The 21668-nt window shown below is 39.7% G+C and overlaps 1 protein-coding gene across 3 annotated transcripts in view; it reads left to right on the plus strand.

Annotated features, from left to right (window-relative positions):
- LOC129169591 (cell adhesion molecule 1-like) overlaps positions 1 to 21668 on the plus strand; it is a 440926-nt gene that overhangs the window by 392765 nt on the left and 26493 nt on the right. For all 3 annotated transcript variants that reach the window (XM_054756155.1, XM_054756154.1, XM_054756156.1), the window contains 2 exons: positions 188 to 277; positions 15966 to 15998. In XM_054756155.1, coding sequence (XP_054612130.1) covers positions 188 to 277; positions 15966 to 15998 — 123 coding nt within the window. The remainder of the gene's footprint in view (positions 1 to 187; positions 278 to 15965; positions 15999 to 21668) is intronic.

Raw genomic sequence — 21668 nt, forward strand, 5'->3', positions numbered from 1 at the left:
TGATCTTGGTGCCACGTCCTGTCTTTGGCAACAAAGACTTTGCTTTGATTGTGTCACTGCTGTGGGCTTCACATGTGCACTGTCATGTACCAAATAGTGATATCATACCATCTATTATTTTTTTTTTGCACTCGTATCATTCGTATCCCCCACCGTGAGTTTGTCCTGTGTTTGTCTTCTCATCCAGATGCTCCCACCACTACCCCTCCACCCACCACAGCCACCACCACCACCTCCATCACCTCCTCCTCCTCCCACCACCCTGCAGCCAGTCAAGGTACAGTATCAGCCTCACGTAGTGTTGAATGATGCCAATCTCTTTGTGCCGTGGTTATCGACAAGGTGCGTTAATCAAAAGACACAAAACAAACGTGTCGGCAGGGCCTCTCAAAAGAAACCTTGTTTACCGCTGGAGTATTAGCTCAATTTGCACGGAAGCCGGATGAATACGAAAGAAGCGTCGGCAGAGAGTGTGAAGAGTGGCTTCAAGTTTAACACTCCCAGAGGGATCCTTGAGGAACGACCTTGCTGCAAGGATGCTAACTCAAGCTTATGTTTCGGCGGGATATTGGCAAATAAAGAAGTACCAAAAAAAACCCACCCCTGATGTTCAGTAAACATCAGGGGGCTAACTTTTACTTTGGCTTCTTGGAGGGAGCCGCTTCAATTCCTGCTTTTGGATGTTTTTTCGGGCAAATTATCATTGACGACAAAAAAAAAAAAAATCCTGTTATCCTAAAATTGATTATTTGGCCCATGGTCCCACCGTTTCATATAAGTTTGGTTGCTAGGTAGAGATAATCATTAAATAACCAATGAAAAATAAAAACTTGTGCCATCCCCAAGTAGCTTGAATGTGAATAGTAATCCCTCGTTTATCACAGTTAATTGCTTCCAGACCCTTCCTTCTTTATAAATCAAATACTTGTTTAAATCAAATACTAAATCAAAACTTGTTTACAAACTTCTAAATATGTTTTTCTTAACATTATTAGAGTCCTCTAGATGTGAAATAACACCCATATCATCACCTTTACACTCCTTTTACGCAATATTATACACATAATAAGAGTTAATAAGCCACTGATGACATATATAAGACTTGTGTATGTATGACCTTTTCCAAAAATGACACATTTATTCATCATTTTGTTTGTTCCTCATAATATTACATCTTATAAAAGTATCTTTTTTCTTTAATATTTCAACTTTATGCTACAAAAATGGCATTATTGATATTATTTATTCTTTTAAATTAATTTTTCTTGTCAGATGACAACTTTTTTCTCTTAATATTTTGACTTTATTCTTGTAAAATCACTGCTGGCATTTAAATTTTTGCTGTTTTGTTTTTTGTTTTTTTTTAGTTTTCCAGTTACTTTCTAGTTATTCGAAACTTAAGAAAGTGTTTCAAACTGAGTGGGTAAGAAGGACTAAGTAGGAAGCCAAAAGCTTAGCACTTCCACACAGAATGGTTGGGAGCAGTGGGCACCAACTGAATTTGGTCAGTAGTACCGTGTACAGATTCACATAAAATCAAAAGGTATAGTGGTGCCTTGGTTAACGTCAGTAATCCGTAAGGAGTAACACTGTTACACCGCACGCAACATTAGCGCACTTGATTACGTTGTTATTCTTCTGCATGGTCCTTATTGTTGGTGAAGGCTTCCAGTACATCCTGCCGAGAGCAGCAAATGGACGCCATCCTCAAAGTTATTCTTCTCTCTTGAATTCAATAGTGGTATTCTGTCTCTTTGGAATGTCGCTGTGAGATTTCGTTTTGAGGCGTGATCAAGGATGGCTGCGTAAACAAACAGTTTGTGACGCACACCAATTGCACGCTAACCAAGCGGGCGAAAACAAACCGCGGCAACATTTTAGCAAAAATTTTGGACATTAACCGAAAAACATGCTAACCAGGGCGGATGTTAACCAAGGCATAGACATAGATAGACGCCGCATCGAGAGGGTTTGTCCACTGCGGCAATACGTCAACGTCGCCGCCATATTGAATGTGTCAAGGCAAATTTGAGATCAAATACATGGTTTTTGGTGCCTAACTGTTTCCCAAGTATATCAGTGTGTGTGTGAATGTATAAACGAGAGGGATTAACCTACATTTCTTTGTAGAAAGCCGATTTATGAAAGTAAGTACATTTAGTTGTATTCATTTACAGCACAGCCTTGACACATCAAATATGGCGGCAACGTTGACGTACGGCTCAGCGCTTGATGCGCCGTCTATCTATGTCTATGAAACGAGGTACCACTGTACCATGTTTCGGTGTTTCGGTGGTGCCAATCCTAACACCATTCAATTCACAAGCGGCGAAGAGGAAGCCAGAGGGAATGTTTACACCAAGGAGACAAATTAAAGCTACAGAAGCTGAAATAAGTCATACTTTTTAAGTATATGAATACAATATAACCTACCTACGAGACATCTCGGTGGGTAGAAACGACCAAACAGCCAAATTTTAACCAAACCATATCACCAAAACTTCATTTTTGTATTCACAAATGAATTAAAATAGACTGAAAATCATATGTGTGTATTTCATCAGTCAGTGTTAAGTATCCAACAATAACAGGTCGGTAAATACTACTACAAGTATGTGAGAAAGAACACAGCCAACATCTTTAGTAATAGTTTATTTAGTAAAGTAAGCCTGGAGCGCCCATTTGCAAAAATGTAGATGTCATTGGCTTGTAATCCATCAATAAAAAATCATTCACTACATCCAGCAGACAGCTTGTGTAGTGAAGTTGATTTACCCCAATAAGGACGTTTTTTTATGCCTCTGATGAGCATCACAAGCACACGGATCAAATCAGATCATTTAGGCACACATTGAAACATTACCCACAACACCAAAGAGCTGTAGAAAGTTATATTTTCCCTTCGACTGCTTCTCAGTTAATCACTTGTAGCTTCGTCTTCTTCTCCACACGAAGAGATTCAGTGACCACAATCGCCCCCTAGCGTTTGTAGTAGTGTAGTTCACAGCAAAGAAGTTTGCTTCACTTTCATTGGACATTGTATTACATCAGTGGTTCCCAAACTTTTTACAGTCGCATATTCCTTCATTTGACTTGAAGTCATGTACCCCCCTCCCACTCCTGCACACTTAAACACGCGCTGTGATGACTCAAAGACGGCCACAAAGGTGACTGAATGAATTCCAGAGTGATAACTCCATCAGAAATAGTGTGTAATATCCAGCAACTCCCCAGGTGACCCTGCTAAAACTTATGCAATGTACATAGTGCCACAGACGTATGCGTCGTATCTGCTAACGTATACGATACATCAATAAATAGAAATACAGATACAATAAACCATATAAAACAAAACATAAAATGCCCTGTTATTCTCTTGGAGATGAATAAAGTATCTGTCTATCCATCTAAAACTGACTGTAGATGCGGCCTTTTCTTCTTCTTTTTGTTTATGGTGGGTCGCAACCAACGTTTAGGTTCATCCCGACACCTAATGTACCGGAATGTTGACCCTTTGTGCACATACACTCAGTAGTAACAATCTTCCATCATAGAAAACACACACGAAGCAATGGATATGATGGCACTTTCAAGTTAAAGGTGATGGATTTGGCTGTCATAGAAGGAACTATGCAACTTTTGCACAAGTGTGTGTATAATCTCCTTTCAATGCGGAGCAGAAGAAACACTCTTGTTGTTTTGAAGAACGGATGTGTTGTTGTTGTGTGTTGAGGGCACTTGATGGTAGTCAGTCGAGAGATGAGCTGTACCAAAAATGTCCCTTCTTCAGCTCCGGCTCCTGTCCTTTCGACCACGCTGCACTCTCACACCATTCGGAATCCTCAACCGCTTGGTTACACTATCTTCAACGGGTTTCAAATGGCTGGGACTACTGCCAGATAGACACACAGAGAGTAAAAACCGAAAGAGAGAGAGCGTGTGTGACGAAAGTATTATGAAGCTGTTCAATTCTGACACGGAAGAGGAAGACTTTCGTGGTTTTAGTTCCCAAGAGGACGGCGATGGATGACTTTTCTGGTAGGCTACTACTGTTATCTATACTATTCGGCACTGTTTGGCAAGCATTGTGAGGGAAAAAAACATTTATTTTATTAAAACTTTGAAAAATCCTCCTGTATAACATCTTCTTGTGCACTAAATATCACTTTTTATGACGGTATTAGTCCTCCATACACCCGGATGTTGGGATCCTTCCGTTTGAAAGGGTTGAACTTGAGCTTCACTTTTGTCCACTTGCAATCGCTATGATTTAAGTCTGCATATTAAGCTGATACCAAATGAAAGGGAAAGTTTAACAAACACGATAAAGCAGTACCCAAAGTACAAAAATACATACAACCAGCGATAAAGCCTCATTTTGGGGGGAGTCCCCACTCTAGCATCCTGACACACACGTACATGAACGGGTTTTCACAGTGCGGGGATTGGAACACCAATATAGATTAAACCTTCAAGCTTAAACACTCTTAATACAGAACATAATCATCAAACTTACTTACAGACCAATGAAGAACTTCATTTCCGTCTCCTTCCTTCTTTCTGCTCTGACTGTGCGCTCTGCGCTGTGAGGCGTTCAGGCGCACTCATAATTGTGAGTGTTAGGCCCTAATTGATTTTAATTTTTATTCACATACCCCTTATAACAATTGGTCTACACCTGGGGGTACGCCTACCCCACTTTGGGAACCTAAGTATTTCAGTACAGTGTTCCATCGATTATCGCGGATAGTTGACCCTAATAGCCCGATGTAAGTGAAATCCGCGAAGTAGCCAAAGTTTTTACAATGTTTGTATATGTTTTAAGGCTGTAAAACTCCTCACCATGAAAGTTCAAGCCTTTGTTTGAATTGTAATGATCAACCTTAATGACCAACACAAAACATTTTTACGTCACGCATGCTTATTTCACTCCTGTGACTTTTCATCCTGGCGCCGTTCCGCTGAACTGCAGCATTTTTGTATCCTTGATAAAAAGTATTGCTGCAGACGAACCGAAGATTCATTTACAAACTGGCAAGCAAGCAAACTAGCGATGACACAGGAGACATGGCAGGACGGCACGAAGGAGATTGATTGACAATGGACAATGGCCAATCAGGACGCAGAAAACAATGGGTGGTGCAGACAGACGAAAGGGGGAAGAGATAAAAACTCAACTTCCCACAATGCAATTCTTCTTCAAGGGCCAGGCTCGGCCTGTAACAGCGTTCATGCGCTGTAATAAAAGAAGAAGCACAAAAAAAAAATCAGTGAGTCGTGATAAGCGAGGGAACACTGTACTTTTTTTAGTAGTAGTAGTTTTTTACTATTTTTACTCAACTTACTCCATGGACTGCCATCCCACCATTTTTCCAGAGAGGAAAGGAAAGGAATAAAAGTGCATAGAGCTGGGTTTTAGTTTTAGTTAAGGGTTTTCATGTTGAAAACATTTCTGAAACAACTGCGATGTTGCAATGCAAACAGCTGGATGTTGTTTTGATATATTTATTAACGTTTATATATCGAGAGATAAATGTCTTGAATTTAAAAAAAAAAAGGAAAATAAGTAAAGTAGCATGTAAAAGTGAAACACATGTAAAAGTGCCAAAAATTGGTACCGTTGAGTATCGGTATCGTTTTCCAGGTACCAGGTATCGTTACGGTGTCGGTTCAAATGTCAAAGGTACCCATCCCTAAGGGGAGGAAACTATTCACTCTATCATGTTGGTCATGCTATGGCTGACTTCATGCAGTGTTAAGGTAATGTCTCATCAATATAACGTTACTGATGCCTAATGACCAGATTACCACATATGACTTGTCTTTCAATATTTTCTGACTAATAATAGGCAGTGGCAGAGCCAAAAAGTTTTCAATGGGGTAGCCAAGGCGAGACAATTATTCACATAGGTGTGGCAAATAAATTGATTCCTGAAATATCTAGATGGCCAGTGGGGTGGCTGGAAAGTGACCAGGGGTGGCCACTATGTACTGTAGCTCCGCCACTGATAATAGGTCATAGTTAACCACAAAACAGCGTTCATTTCTTAATACATTTTTGAAAAAAAACGTGATAGAGTGAGGTAGCGATGTTCGAACCGCGATATATATCGAGGGACAACTGTTTAGTAGGCATAATAACAGAAAATAAAACATTTAAGACATAAATAAGACTTGTGCTCGTTGGGGAATTAGGGAATTAGCGTTGACTTCCAGGTTGGCGGGAGTTGCAGCTGCAACAGTAGCTCGCGTTTTTATTCAGAATTTATATTACGGATTATTGTGCTTGTTGTGAGATCATTCAAATCTGCAATAAAAACCTGTTCCGGCAGTCAAGTCAGATTTTTAAAATTGTTATATTAGCATATTTTTAATGTATTATTTGTTGCCCTGCGATTGGCTGGCAACCAGTCCAGGGTGGACCCCGCCTGACGCCTGAAGTCAGCTGGGATAGGCTCCCTAATGAGCATAGAAAACGGATAGCTGGACGCATTATTTATTTATTATTATTATTATGTGCTCTGAAATACATTTTGCACGTGTATTTTTGTTTAAAAAGATGGCGTGCATGTGTTTTGAAGTCTATTTGAAAATAAAAATACATTTACATACGTCTATAAAATAGGTCACCACCAGTGACATGCAGTCAGGGGAGGCAGAGCCTTGCCAGTTATGATGAAAAATGTAACATAAAATAACTAATATTTGTCCATTGAACTGCATTCTAAATGCGTTTTCTATATGAGTCCAATGGGTTTTAACATTTTCTGAAGTAAAAATCGCTGAATTTGCACATTTCCTGATCAGGCAAAGACATTTGAAGACTTTTTTTTTCTCTTCTTTCTTGTTATCGTCTTCATGAGCAACCTGTATTAACATAAAAAAAACCTCCAAATGTGTCTTACCAGCCATGAACCTCACCACACGTCACTGGTCACCACTCAATGACCGTGGGAAAATGAGGGTCCCAGGATGAGACCAGTTGAGAAGGTTAGAGTCGGACCTTCCAGAACGGATTCATGACGCTAACCAAGGCTCCGCTCTATACCAATTGCATGGTGCTAAACGTAGCTAAACGTAATGTAGAAACAGCTCCAAAAGTTCCATCACCGTGCAAGAAAAGACCTGGCATGCCGAGATATTGTCCTCCTGGTGAAATTGGAAAGTGAATAATGTCTCTGTCTGCCTTACTTTGATAGCTCAGCATGTTTGGATGGCAATTGATGGCGAAGCATTACTCAAAACGCCTCAAAAATGCAAGCGTGTTGCGACGCATGAATCTGTCTAAATATAGTTGCATATCAATAGCAAAATGATGGAAGCAAAACATCTGCCACTGTCTCCAAAGTTGTATTTCTTTATTAAAGCCACAAGTTTTAACCTTTAGATATTTGACCATTTTTTAATATTTCTTCCTATCTCGTGGCTTTATTATTCCTCAGTACGCTCATTAAGCACGAGTGCAATCATTTGCAATTCTCGCTGCAGATCAGTCCGACGCCACGTGCGGGTGCAATCAGCGCACTTCTTCTCACACAGGCATTGCTTTTAATCCAATCAGATGGCATAATCAAGCACAATGGCCGTGATTCCCACCGGCCTCGTGAGATTTGTTCCAATCCAGCGAGCTGTCAGAGAGGCTTTGATTGCACCGCAAGCTCGAGCTGATTCTGGGGTAGACGCCGAAGGAAATAAATAAGGAAAAGTGATATTTTCCATCTGAGGGTTTGCACTCTTAATGACCTGGAGTTTGCGCCCTTACAGGGACGGGATTGGCTTCCAGTAGAACCCTTCTGAGATGATTGTCAACTCCGATTTATTTGGATTTGAAAGTATTTGGCTTGAAACTGTCACTCACATAAAACCTGCTTTAACAGTACAGCCAATTACAGGTTAGAAGTGGGGCTGTAACTCATGATTGTTTTCTTTAGTTCTAAAACAAACCAAAAAAAAAACAGCAGCAGAAAGTCGTAATATTATGAAAAACAAACAAACCACAAAGCTGTAATGTTATGAGAATAAAGTAAAATATTATGGGAATAAAGTCACCGTTCTAAGATGAAAGTATACAAATGGAAAGTGAAATAGTTGGAAACAACAGCAAAAGTGCAAAAAAACAGCTGTAATTTTAGGTGAAAAAAGTCAAAATACCAATAGAAAAAAAGTCATATTCTAATGAGAAAAAAGTAGCAATTTTACAAGAATAAACTACTATAAATAATGTTTTTTTCCATCATGAGGAAAAATAATGTTCAGTAGCAGAGTTGGAATATTAAAGAAATAATGTGTTATTTTTTTAAAAAGGAAAAGTCGTAATATTATGACAAACAAACAAAACAAAAGAAAGTAATTTTTGGAAAATTAGGTTTGAAAAAAACTTCTAATGTTGTGAGAATGAAGTCAAAATATTGAGAAGGAAATTTACAAAAGGAAAGTTGAACTAGTTTAAAAAATAAAATTAAAAAAACGACAGCAAGAATGGAAACAAAACCTCTGTAATTTTATGAGCATGAAGTCAAATTGTTAAGAAAGAAAGAAAATTTACGACAAGAAAGTTCAAATAGTTGGAAGAAAACAACAGCAAAATTAAAAACACAGCTGTACTTTTACGAGAATAAAGTCAAAATATTAAGAGAAAAAAGCTGCATTCTAGGGAGAAAAAAGTGGCAATTTTACATGAATAAACTCATAATAATATAATGATAATACTAATACATATACTGTAATATTACGAGATTCAAGTAAAAATATTATGGCAATAAAGTCATAATTACGAGAAGAAAATTCACAAAGAAAGAGGAAAGTTGAAAGAAAAAAATGCAAAAATGGGAAAAAAAATCCGGTCTTTATGAGAAAAAAGTTGAATTTTTTTCTTGTTAACATCAAAATATCATGGGAATAAAGTCATAATATTACGAGAAGAAAATTTACAGCAATTTTAAAAGAAGAAAAACAACAGCAAAAATGGGGAAAAAAGAGCAAAGAGTGAAGTTGATACAAATAAGATGCATTTTCACCTGCATCACAAAGCTCAGATGCAGTTGTTTCTTGAATATATACAGTACAGTATAACCTCTTAGCATAAGCTACAAAATATCAAAATGACCCTTGCATTCTTTCATTTTTCCGGTATGTGACCCCCACACTCCTGGGTTAGGCCCTAGACTGACCGAATCAATATGAAGGAAACACAAACAGTTAGTGGTTTGGTCCGCAACATATCAGAAAAAAAGGCAAAAATGTTGATCACTGTTTTCCAAAGTCACAGCTGATGTGTGTAAACACAAAGATGATAGGTCTGCCTTCATGGATGACCTCATGGGTATTCACATATCCATATCCATATCCATATCCATATCCATAAATATTCACATTTGAAAGGCTGAAATTAGAAGATTATTTATTTACATTTTAAAACATTAAGTGTATAATTGATTAATCATTCATTTATCAATTACCGTATTTTCCGGTCTATAAGTCACACTTATTTTCATGATTTGGCTGGTACTGCGACTCCTACTTCGGAGCAACTTATATACACTTCCAGTCAAAACTTTTAGAACAGCCCAATTTTTCCAGTTATTTATTGAAATTCACGCCGTTCAAGTCCAATGACTAGCTTGAAATGGTACAAAGTTAAGGGGTTAAGTTATTACTATAACTTCCCTTTCAAGATGAAATGTCTGTTCTTGGTCTCTGATTTGATCAAAAAACTGTGCGACTTATATGTTTTTTTCTTCTTCATTGTGCATTTTTGGCTGGTGCGACTTCCGGGAAATGTCCGGGAAATACGGTAATTGTTGCAGTTGTAGTTTTAAGTAACATTTGAATGTTCTTAATGTGAGAATAAATGACTGAATATAACGTCTAAGTGAGGGAATTGGCAGTGGCAGACTTCACGCAATCGTAAAAAGAAACTAACCGCCATAAAATGTAAAAACAAAAAACACGCCCTCAATTTTGCTCGTGAATGGTGACACTCGAGTGTTCCACCACCTGTAACCTCTGATGTTTATTCTTCTTCTCTCGTCCGTCATGAATACGTGTTGTGAAAAGTCACAGAAAGACAAAGAAAATTCTCTGAATTGAGGTCTTGTGGGGTATGCAGATGTTTTGCCTTATTTTATATAGGAGACCTAATAAGAGAAAATAAGCCATATAAGACATAAATAAGACATAATATAGACTCACACGCCTGCAGTGGCTATTGCCTCAACAATGTAACATTACTGACACCTACTGACCAGTGTAGAATACTACTAAACTCTGTTTAAACAGTTTTTTTGTCCTGTCCAGCCATTAAGGCAGATAGTGTTGTTGATCTAAATGCCCTTATGTGCAGATGTGCTCTGCCAGGGAACGAGATACGCTTTCCCTGTTATACAGAATGTATTTAACTTCGATGTTTTGTTGTTATGCAAATTTGGAGCGGCCGGACCGGAGCAGGAGGGGACAGAGAAGAAAACGGAGAAGGGAGTGCCAGGACAGGCGGGGGACAATAAAGACAGACAAGGACAAGAGCAACAACAACAATTGCGACGGCAATGACAAAACGACAGAAACAAACGGGACTACATCAGCACATGTCTGTGACGGCTATGAAGACCAGACCAGAGAGGACAAAATAATACTAAATCAATGCATCTTCTTAATGGCTTATATTTGTATGTTACTTCATTTAGCCATTTTTATGCTTGAAAATATATCATTTAGGCGAAAAATACGCAGAATGTGCTTAAATATGCATATTTTTGACTAATGGGAGGCCACAGTCGACCAGGAAACAGCAGTGCTTTATTAATGAATCTAATTTGGAAACATCGTGACAGAGCGAAGCCGCGATATTCAAAGTGCGAAGTGGCGAGGGACAACTGCACATGCTTGTCAAACATGCTTTGAGTAAAAGTACAAACAAATAAATCTGAGTGTAATTTAGTCATTCTTGATGGTATTTTTCCCTGATATTGATTAGCTAGCGAGCAGCTCTGCTTGTGCTCATCGTGCAAAACATCAATAGGTGGAGAAGATGCTATAATTCCACACTGAGATGATGTGTTGACCTCCAAACAACTACTTTCCATTATGTGGTCGGTGCTATGATATCGACGGCGCCTTTCTCAGGTTTCTGTACGCCACGTGACGCCATGTCGGGGGGGCGTCATAAGTGACCTTAATCAAATCAGTTAGAGCTGGCTGGCTCTAATTTCAAAATGGAGGGTGGCGTCGCGGTGGGGCTTGAACCGAGAGTTGAGAGGATAATACTTCATATTATTGTCGCTGGGGAGAGTGTGAACTGCCCCCCTCCCCCTATCACCAGATGGTGTTTATGCAATTGAAAGACCCTGACAAAAGCAATAGATATTTATTTGTCGAGTTCCTGACTGCGGTGTGTGGCCAATTGGTTCATCAGCACTCATATGAGGCTCTTCCATCAATTAGAAGCAACGCTAGCTCGCCTCCAGATTGTGTGATTTGCATGGGATACACATTTATAATCTATTTTCTTCACACGGTGGCAATTAAACCCACCATTGTCGGCCTGGCGGGTGGCTAAATAAGGCGATGATTTGTCATATTGTTGCGACGGCTGGTCGGGGAAGGTGAGGTTGCGAGGAAGCTACTGTCGGATTGGTGGATGCATGCAATGAAGGATACGTTCAAGAAGCTCTGTTCCACTGTTACCGTGTTTTTCGATTTAAATGTACAGCAAAATTTTGCGTCTGTGTAGCGTCGTTTATAAAAAGGAAGAAAAGAACAATGCTCCCCAAATGCTAACATGCGAGTCTGTTGTGTCTTATATGTCTTATTTTCTCTTATTATGTCTACTATATTGGGTAATAGGACAGTAAAGGTGTCTATAGATGTGTTACCTCATGTTTAGAGGGCTTTAATAATGTTAGAAACCGTATTTGTATGGTCGTAAACAAGTTTTCTATGCTCTAACTGCGAAAATATTCCATTTATGAATAAGGAGCGAAAATTCACTTATCACAGTTGGGTCTAGAGCCGATTTACTGCAATAAACGAGGAAGTGCTGCAATCATAAATAGTCATGCATGTACATAGAGACATTAACCACTGTTAAATAATTAACTGAAATAAAGTAAAACTACTCACAGGATTTCGGTTTACGGTTAGCGTGTTTTTCGGTTTATGTCAAAAATTTACCACACAATTTTGCCTTAATTTGCATACAATTTCCAGTTAGCATAGTAAAAAAAAAAACAAGAACAATGCTCCCCCAGTGCTAACATATGTAAGTCTCTTATGCCTTATTTATCTTTTTCTTCTCTTATTATGTCAATTATATTGAGTAATAGGAGTGTAAAGTTGATTATACGGGTGCTATTTCATTTGTAGAGGGCTCTAATAATGTTAAAAACCGTATTTGAAGGTCGTAACAGGTTTTCTATCCTCTATGAAAGTATTTGATGTATAATTAAGGAATCGTATTTTGAGGAAATTCACTCACCACGGTCGGATATGGAGCTCATTAACCTCCATAAACGAGGGATTACTGTACTGCTCTTCTCAACGAGCAGCGGGTGCTGCGGTGGGCCACCTAAAAGCACTCACAAGTGTTAGTTCTAAAGATGCTTGTTTTGCTGTTCATGTTTTGTTCTCACGTTTTGCTCATACGTCATGGCCAATTATGCAAATTAGAGCCCCACCACAAATAGATTGCAGTCCTGTGGGAAAAACTGGACAGCAAAAGAGAATATGGACAAGCTGAGAGGACATTTGTCCCGTCTAAGCACAAATGTCAGGTCTTGGAAGGTGTAAATGGAAATCACTGTCGCGTCTTAATTGCAGGATCTACAAAAGTTGAAAAAGAATCATTTTGACATTTCCCAATGTTTTTACGCCCTCACACACATGCACTTAGGGGGCCAAGTGTTGGAGCGCTATGGATTTTGAAAGTGTGCCATTCTGTCAGTCTAATGGGATACTGATGAAAAAAAACTCAATAGCACTCTGATTTGGCAGTCTCTGATCTGTGAGGCCCACCGCGGCTAAATGAAATCAACTGGCAAGAGTGCATTATGGCCATATGAGCCCGCTGCTGCCTTCAATCCATGTACACACACAGCCATAACAATAACACAATGCCCATGGTGGTGGTAGTAGTAGTAGTAGTAGTAGTAGTAGTAGTAGTAGTAGGGGAGCGTGAGGACAGGACATCTGGCAGAAAGAGTAAATGAGTTTGGCGTTCACAGACAGGGGCTTTGTTTTTATCAGGTGCACATCTTGGATTCCTCCTCACGAGGGACACTTTTAGTGCTTGCACAGATTGTTCATTCTCCTTTATTTGAGTTTGTTTTCCTAAACGTGGGATGAACTGTCAGAGTCCAGTAGGCCTGTGTTATGCTTAAGAGTAAGCAGACTGGATTTATTTGACACAGTATTGTTTTAATTCAAGTACAGTATGTCACAAAAGTGCGTACAGGAATCACTCGTAGTCCCTTGTTTATCACGGTTCATTCATTTAGAAATCAAATATTTTTGTAGTTGGAGCATAGAAAACCTGTTTGCTTTTTTTTAAACATTATTAGAGCCCTCTCAACATGAAATAACACCCCTATAGTGACCTTTACACTCCTATTACCCAATATAGTTGACATAATAAGAGTGAATAGGACATAAAATACATAAATAAGGCATTATTTGTTTGTTTTTTTTTCTGGACAGCATACTTCCTGGTGTCTATTGTCTCAACAATGTAATATTACTGACGCCTAGTGGTCAGAGTACAATACTACATCTCACATCTTTGTGTGCATCATGCATCTTCTGAATACCTTATATTTGTATTTTAGTTTGTTTAACCATTTTTATGCTTAGAAATGCTTAATTTAGGCCAAAAATACATAAAATTTGCTTAAATATGCTTTTTTTTCTAGTAATAGGCAGTAGTCAACCACAAAACAACGATTAATATATTTTTGAAAAATCGTGTTATAGTGAAGCCACGAAATGTGAACCCCGAGTTGGCGAGGGACGACTGTATTATTATGTTATTTTTGTGCCTGTTGTGAGATCATTCAAACCTGCAATAAACGCCTGTTGTTCTGGCGATCAACTCTGGTCTCAACTCTTGTGGTACTAGTGACACCTATGGACCAGTGTAGAGCACCACACTTCATCAACGTCTTTTAATGCCTTATCCTGTATTTGTATTTTAGTTCATTTAGCCATTTTTATCCTGGAAAATGCTTAATTTAGGCTAAAAATACCTAAATTTTACTTGAATATGGATATTTTTGGCTAATAAAAGGCCGTACTCAACCACGAAACAGCCATAATATTCTAATTAATACATTTTGGAGAAAATGCAGTAGAGCGAGGGTGCGATGTGCGAACTGTGAAGTGGCGAGGGACGACTATACGGTATTCCTTTCGAATTTCACGGCATTATTCAGTCAATGTTTATCTCGGTGTTTGAGGTCTCTTCATTAGAGGGAGTATTTCCTTGCCTCCATTGCCAGCGTGCTGTTGTGAATTGACTCCTACAGAAATAAAATTGACTTGACATGATTATATGTGTGATAGGCTGGCGACCAGTCTAGGGTGTACGCCCATAAGTCAGCTGGGATAGGCTCCAGCATACCCCCGCGACCCTAATGAGGATAGGCGGCATAGAAAATGGATGGATGGATGGATGACTATTTGTGTTAAGATCAGCCTGTGAGCTCATTTTTGGATGACTTTGTTGACATTCTGAGCTTGATGTTTGAGGTTTCTTCCTTAGATGGAGGTTTTCCTAGCCTCCATCAGCAAAGTGACGTACGGAAGTGACTCCTGTAGAAATCAAATTGACTAGACTTGAGTTATGTGTTAAGATCATCTATTAACCAAACCTCTGATCTTAATGTTTGAGGTTTCGTCCTTAAATGGAGTTTTTCCTTTCCTCTGTCGCCAAAGTGATGTTGTGACTTGACTCTATGTGCTGAAATCAGAATGTGAGGTCATTTATGGATGACTCTATTAGCCTATTTTGACCAAAAGTCAGAGCTTAATGTTCACGGTTTCTTCATTAGAGGGAGTTTCTACTTTCCTCCGTCGCCAAACTGATGTTGTGAATTCACTCCTACTATAGGAATCAAACTGACTTTTCTTTTGGATGGCTAATTGACCCAAAATCTACCCTAATATACTAAAACATCTGTAAAGGATATTGCATTATGTGACATAGTACTTTTTTTTTGCAACATTTCAAATTTGGGGCATAATGTATGAGGTTTTTTCGTAAAGGGAGTTTTTCCTTGCCTCCATTGCCCAAGTGATGTTGTGAATTGATCCCTATAGAAATCAAATATATCTGGCTTGAAGTAAAGTGTAAGGTCAGCCTGTTCATATTTGGATGGATAAAAGACCAAAATCCTACCCTGAAAATGAAAATATGTTTAAAATATCTGAGGCCTGTTAAGATCTAAGGCCTGTTAGCTCATGTTTGGAATTCTCTATTGAGGCGCGGCACACCCAAGAGTCAATTAAGGAGCCTTGAATTAGCCATTCTGCGTATTTTAACCCATCATCTCATCCTTCCTGAGCCATTTCCACATTTGATTGCTGTCATTTTGCCAATCTGTCCGATACTTGAAGTCGTCATAATTGCTTTAAAAACTTGCAGGGTTAGACAAATGATGAGTTTTCCTCAAGTAACTGTCGCTCACTGTCCCCTCTGTTGGAAATGCAGAGTCCAGATGTAGCACTAAACGTGTATGTGTGTGTGTGTGTGTGTGTTTGTGCGTATGTTTATCTCTGCAAAGCCATTGATTTCCCTTTAGCCTTGTTGTCTTTTGTCGTATGTTCTTGAATGCTTGCTTATGGGTGTTATTTGTTTTCTCCCCTTTGCCCTTCCCTCCTTCCCTCCTTTCCGTCCTTCTCCTTTATTTGCATGTCATTTCTCCTCCTCCTCCTCCTCCTCCACTACCGCCATGTCCTCTCCTTGTGTGCTCGCTCAGACACTACGCCCAGCACTGAACCTGCAGCTCATGGTTGGTATCTCTACTTTTCTCTTTATGTCTCTTGTATTATTTTCTGTATTCATTGTTTTTTTTCGTCCTGCATCTGCAGCGTGTTTATGAAACCCCGTGTGTCACAGTACCCCCCACAGTACCCCCCAGCCCCCACCGACTTGCCAGCTGGCTACAGTGTATTTCGGTTGCACAACTTGTGTGGCATAGCGGGAGTAACAAAGTTCTTGACAACGAACTGTTTCTTTCTTCGCCCCCCCCTACATTCTCACGAATTTGCGCCCAACGTGTGAAATGGTCGCAACCACACATAACAACAACAACAAGCACACAGTCGCAGTCTTTCAGGGACGAGGGATGGGCCTTACGTGTGTTACGCTACGCACCCTGGGATGTCAAATATGAGACTGTATTTGTCAGTTGAATATTTTAGAATGACTTGTTTGTTTCATTTGACATTTTCAATGTTTTTTTTGGTCACTGCGTCATCATGATGGAGTGTATTGGCAAAATAATTACAGAGCCTTAAAGCACTCGTTTAAAAAAAAAAAAACAACCTTCAGTTTAATATGCGACTCAATGTGGTTTGTCACAATTTTGTTTTTGCCGATGGTAGGATATCCTCTATCACAGCACTGCAAAAAAAAAAAGGTCATCAAAGATCCTCAACGTGACAGGAGCGCTTTGCTGTTTTTGTGAACCTCCTGCCAGAAACGCCAGTCAAAGATTCTCAATATGACAGCTCTGCTGTTGTTGAGGACCTGCTGCCAAAAACAAAAATGGTAGTCAAAGATCCTATATATGACTGGAACGCTGTGCTGCTTGTGAGAACCTGCTGGCAAAAATGTTAGTCAAAGATCCTCTATATGACAAACGCTCTGCTGTTTTGAAGTACCTACTGCAAAAACACAAGTCGAAGATCCTCTATATGACAGGAGTGCTGTCATAAACTGCACTTTTTGGGGGAATTTTGCCCATCATCCACAAACCTTATGTGAGGCATGAACGCACAATTTTTTCTCTTTTCTGTGCATTCGAAAAAGATTTAAAACCGCTAAAAAGAGGCAGCTAATTAATACATGTAATGGGACACACCTATTCCTCCGACAAAGACGCTATTAAAGCACCTCCAAAAACCTCCAACATGGTTTTATGGTTTTATATCCATGCTGTCACCACGTAGTAACAGCTACATTCATGACACTTACAGTATTTTGACATATTTTCGTCATTTTAAGCATTACCGGAACTTCATTCCTGGGTCCACTGATTTCACATAGCAGCACAAAAAGGAACACTACGCCAAGCGTTAACTTTTCCAAACTCAAAAACTAAAACACATCAGCAGTGTTGGCAGCTCTAATTCGTAGCGTTACCTTTTGTGAGCGCGGCGCTATGACCGAGTGTGTAGTGAAGCTGGTCACTAGCCGGCTGGTTGCTTGTCGGTGTAGTGTGGCAATGTGTCACTACACTATACCAGTCAAGTAGTTCTTCAGTGCAACAATGTTAATAGCAATAATAATAACGATGTCGCTGCAGCTTGGTTAAAATGCGCGTCACATTATATGTAAATGGAGCGTTGTTGGCACTTTTTGGAGGGTTTTTCAGAAGGCATCATAGCAGGGGTCTCAAACTCAATTTACCTGGGGGCCGAGGTGGGGCTGGGCCGCATAAAGTATTGGGAATAGGGCTGGGAATCTCAGGGTACCCCACAGTACGGTATGATACAGTGTATCTCCATACAGTGATAGGGTGAAACAAAAAAAAACATTTCATAGTTTGTATTTCGCTGCATTCAGCTGGGATAGGCTCCAGCTTAGAAGACAAGCGATAGAAAATGGGTGAAATTTTTGCAGCATATTTTACCAGAATACAATCAGCAATGGCGCAAAAAGAATGAGGATGTTTTAGTGCAGCGAAAGTGTAAACAGGAATTTTAGTTTATGCGTCTGAAAAACAGTAAAGCTATTTTAAAGTCATTCAGAAAACACAACATCTCATGTCTCTCAAGTAGGTCAACTCTATAAAGTAGAAGCATTTAAAAAATAAATATTTGTGATGTTAGTTTACACTCCTCTTCCATGTCTAGTCAGAGGCCGCAAAATATGAGCCGGCGGGCCACAAATGGCCCACGGGCCGCGAGTTTGAGACTGCTGCTTTATAGGGAGAAAAGTAGCATCCCATTACGTGCATTGTTAGCTGCCTCTTTTTAGCTGTTTTTATATCTTTAAAACGCACATAAATGAGAAAGACCTGTGTGTTCATGTCTCACAAAAGGATTGTGGATCTCGGGCGTCATTCCCAAAAAAAGTGCAGTTTTCCTTTAACTTAAACGCAGCACATGTTGTATTATATACTGCATAAATGTTGATATGCAAGTCACATGACCAGGCATAAAATATGGCGCATGGCCCACGGGTCGCAAGTTGAAGAGCCCTGCGCTAAAGCCTTGTTTTGAACCAATCCAGGACGTTGGAGGCATCGATCTCCCGGCTCTTAATGAAAGGCCATGTTAGTGGAAGATGTCAGCTGCCGCTGCTGCTGCTGTAGTTGACGGCTAGCTACACTGACTAATTTCCTTTGTGGAGAAGTGAGCACATCTGGAAAGGGGGGGGGGGGGGGGGGGGTGCTGCACCTGCCAACATGGCTGTCAGCAAGCGGGAGAAAGAAGTGGGATAATTGAGCGGCGCTCCGATATCCAAGACAGGAGTGGAAGAACAGAGAGTGCGCTATAATAGCCGCTATGCTCGCAGCGGGACTGTGACAGGTGGACCACCAAAGTTTAACATTTGGACCGGAACAGAAATGAAATGACAGGAAGACCAAGTGGATAATGACCACCGCACAACCGCAAGTGTTTGCTGCGTGTTTGATAGGGGTGATGAAATGACAATAATAGTATAATATTCATGTCAATAACAATGCCGTGTGCTATTGACAAGGCAGGAAAGTGATGTTTATTGCAAATTTTGCAACCCTTGTTTCTAGTTGGGCTATTAACGCAAAATGCATTTACAAAAAAACTAAAAAAGTAAAAAAGTCATAAACAAATGACACACATCACATAATAAAAAAATATAATATAAACTGACTAACTGGCAAATAATTATGATTAAATGGTAACAATCGGTGTCAAATTAGTCCTAAGTGAAGTTCATAAATTACTTTTGCTCTTAAGTGATTCAAAAAAAATAAATATATAAAAAATAATAAAACCATTTATAGGCTATATAAAGCATATACACATATAGTAATTCAATTGTAATTATTATTATTGGAACATTCATTATTATTACATTTAAAAAATGAAGTATTGATTATACATTTATATGTATTTATATTTTTGAATAATGAATAGGTGAGCCTTACATCCCGACCTACTTGCTGGCTACGTGCAAAAATGGGGAAAATCGCCAAAGGCACGTTCGTGGCCCACACGGATTTTGAAACCCGCAGAGAGCACACAAAGCCCGTTGGAAGAAAATTGGGATGCAAATTATGTTCTGCATGCACGCTGAAAAACCTCGCACGCAGGTCACAAGGGCAAAGCAGAGGAGGAGTGCGTGACCCTTGCGTGTGTCGCAAGTTTAAAAGTACATTGTGTACATTGTCCGGCCATGGCAGCGGCTCCTCCCGCGGCGGGCGGCTCTTCCCGCTGTAGACTCTGGTTCTCCCGGTCACGAAAGCCGCAGGTGCCGTAGGAAGCCAGTACGCCCGTCTTGCAATTTAAGTGAGTGGGCTTCACTAGCCTCGTACGATGCCCACACATGGTACGTCCCCAGTGAGTGAATCCTACGACAGCATTACATGAAGCACACCTAGCACGCACGATCTGCAAACTACCAACGGAGGGAATCACTAGCTCCATAAGTACGGCACACTTGCAACCCCTCTGACACCCTACTTCCTATACGTGCTGGCCACCGCTGACACATTTCCCAAAAATTGCGGAGCCCGTGCATGTGGTAACACATAATTCGGGATGTAAGGCCCGCTTTAAAAGATACTACACTCTCTATTGTATTAAATATTGTTAACTTGTTCACAAATAAGTTGATGTTGATAGAAATATTGTGTTGTGTTTTATCCTGATTATAATCACGAGCAGCAAATTAGGACCGTTTGATGATCTTGAAAAATTTAAAGTAAAACATATCAATGTCAGTAACTTCAATACTGGCCCCGTATTTACTTGGTATGGATCGATACCAAAATTAGCAGTACAGTAATCCCTCGTTTATTATGGTTAATCGGTTCCAGAACCGACGGTGATGAGTGAATTTCTGGAGTTAGAGCATAGAAAACATTTTTACAGCCTTCTTATTTTTTTTTTAACATTATTAGAGCCCTCTAGACATGAAATAACACCCCTATAGTCACCTTTACACTCCTAGTACCCAATTGGTATACATAATAACAGAAAATAAGACCTACAAGACATAAATACTATAGACTAACACATGTTAGCATTGTGCCCTGCGATTGGCTGGCAACCAGTCCACGGTGTACCCCGCCTCTCGCCCGAAGTCAGCTGATAAGCGGCATAGGAGATGGATTTCCTTGTTGTTGTTCTTTTTTTATTGACTTTTCTGTACAGTACGTCCTGCAGTGGATATTGTCTCATCAGGGTAACATTGCTGCCACCTAGTGGCCAGTATGGAATACTACATATCACCACAATATATCTGAATGCAACTTCTGAATGCATTATATTTGTATTGTATTCATTTTGCCATTTTTATGCTTGAAAGAGCTTAATTTAAGCAAAAAAAACATAACATTTTCTTACATATGCATATTTTTGACTAATAATAATTAGTATTCAACCACAAAACAGCATGATTTATGAATTAATACGTTGTTGAGGAACGGATGCCACGAAGCTTGAAGCGCGAGGTGAAGAGATGACTGTAGTCTGAAAAGCATAAATGACGAAGTACATTACCGCATACGTCAGCAGGCACAGGAGGAGCCTGCAAGCGATTTTGAAATGTTTCTATTCTAACTGATATGCCAACAAATGTATTGTCATTTTTATGGTCGTCGTGAGAAGCGGCAATATATATCGCAATGTGGCTTTAATGCCGTATCGCCCATCCTCATGCATACATACGGTAAATTACTGTTATTTTCTCCTCATATGTAGCACAACTGTTTGTGGACCAGATGCTCTTGAGACAATTTGCCATCAATCGCAGGCTGTCAATCATCTCCATCTGTCACCCACTTCTGCTACCTGCTGGAAAGGAGACACCTGCAGCCACTCGCCAACTGTTAGGGCATTATCGCTCGTGGGGGCTCCTGCCGAGTCATTCCGGCGTATTACAGTGTGTAAAATAAGCTCAGCAGCTGTTCGGTAAGATCCAATACAAGATTCGGATAAGAACATTAGCCTTTTTTGAAGGATGATATCATGCTCATTTTTCCATCAAATTGTGATACCAATATTGCGTTGGCTGTTATTTGATTGCACAAGTGCAGCCGATGAGTGTGTAAATATTTACAAACAATTTTTATTACATTGTGTCGATAATCAGATCAGTTCTTTTACTTGTAAAAAGAAGGCAACAAATGATTGCATTTTTTCAAGCTAATTCTGACTCCAACTACGAGGAGCTCTCCTGTCTGATGCCTGCTTATTTGCATTGACTTCCTCGAGCCTAATTTCTTAGGATGCGCCTCATCTCAGGT

This window comes from Dunckerocampus dactyliophorus, chromosome 16 (genome assembly GCF_027744805.1).
Source record: "Dunckerocampus dactyliophorus isolate RoL2022-P2 chromosome 16, RoL_Ddac_1.1, whole genome shotgun sequence".
NCBI lineage: Eukaryota > Metazoa > Chordata > Actinopteri > Syngnathiformes > Syngnathidae > Dunckerocampus > Dunckerocampus dactyliophorus.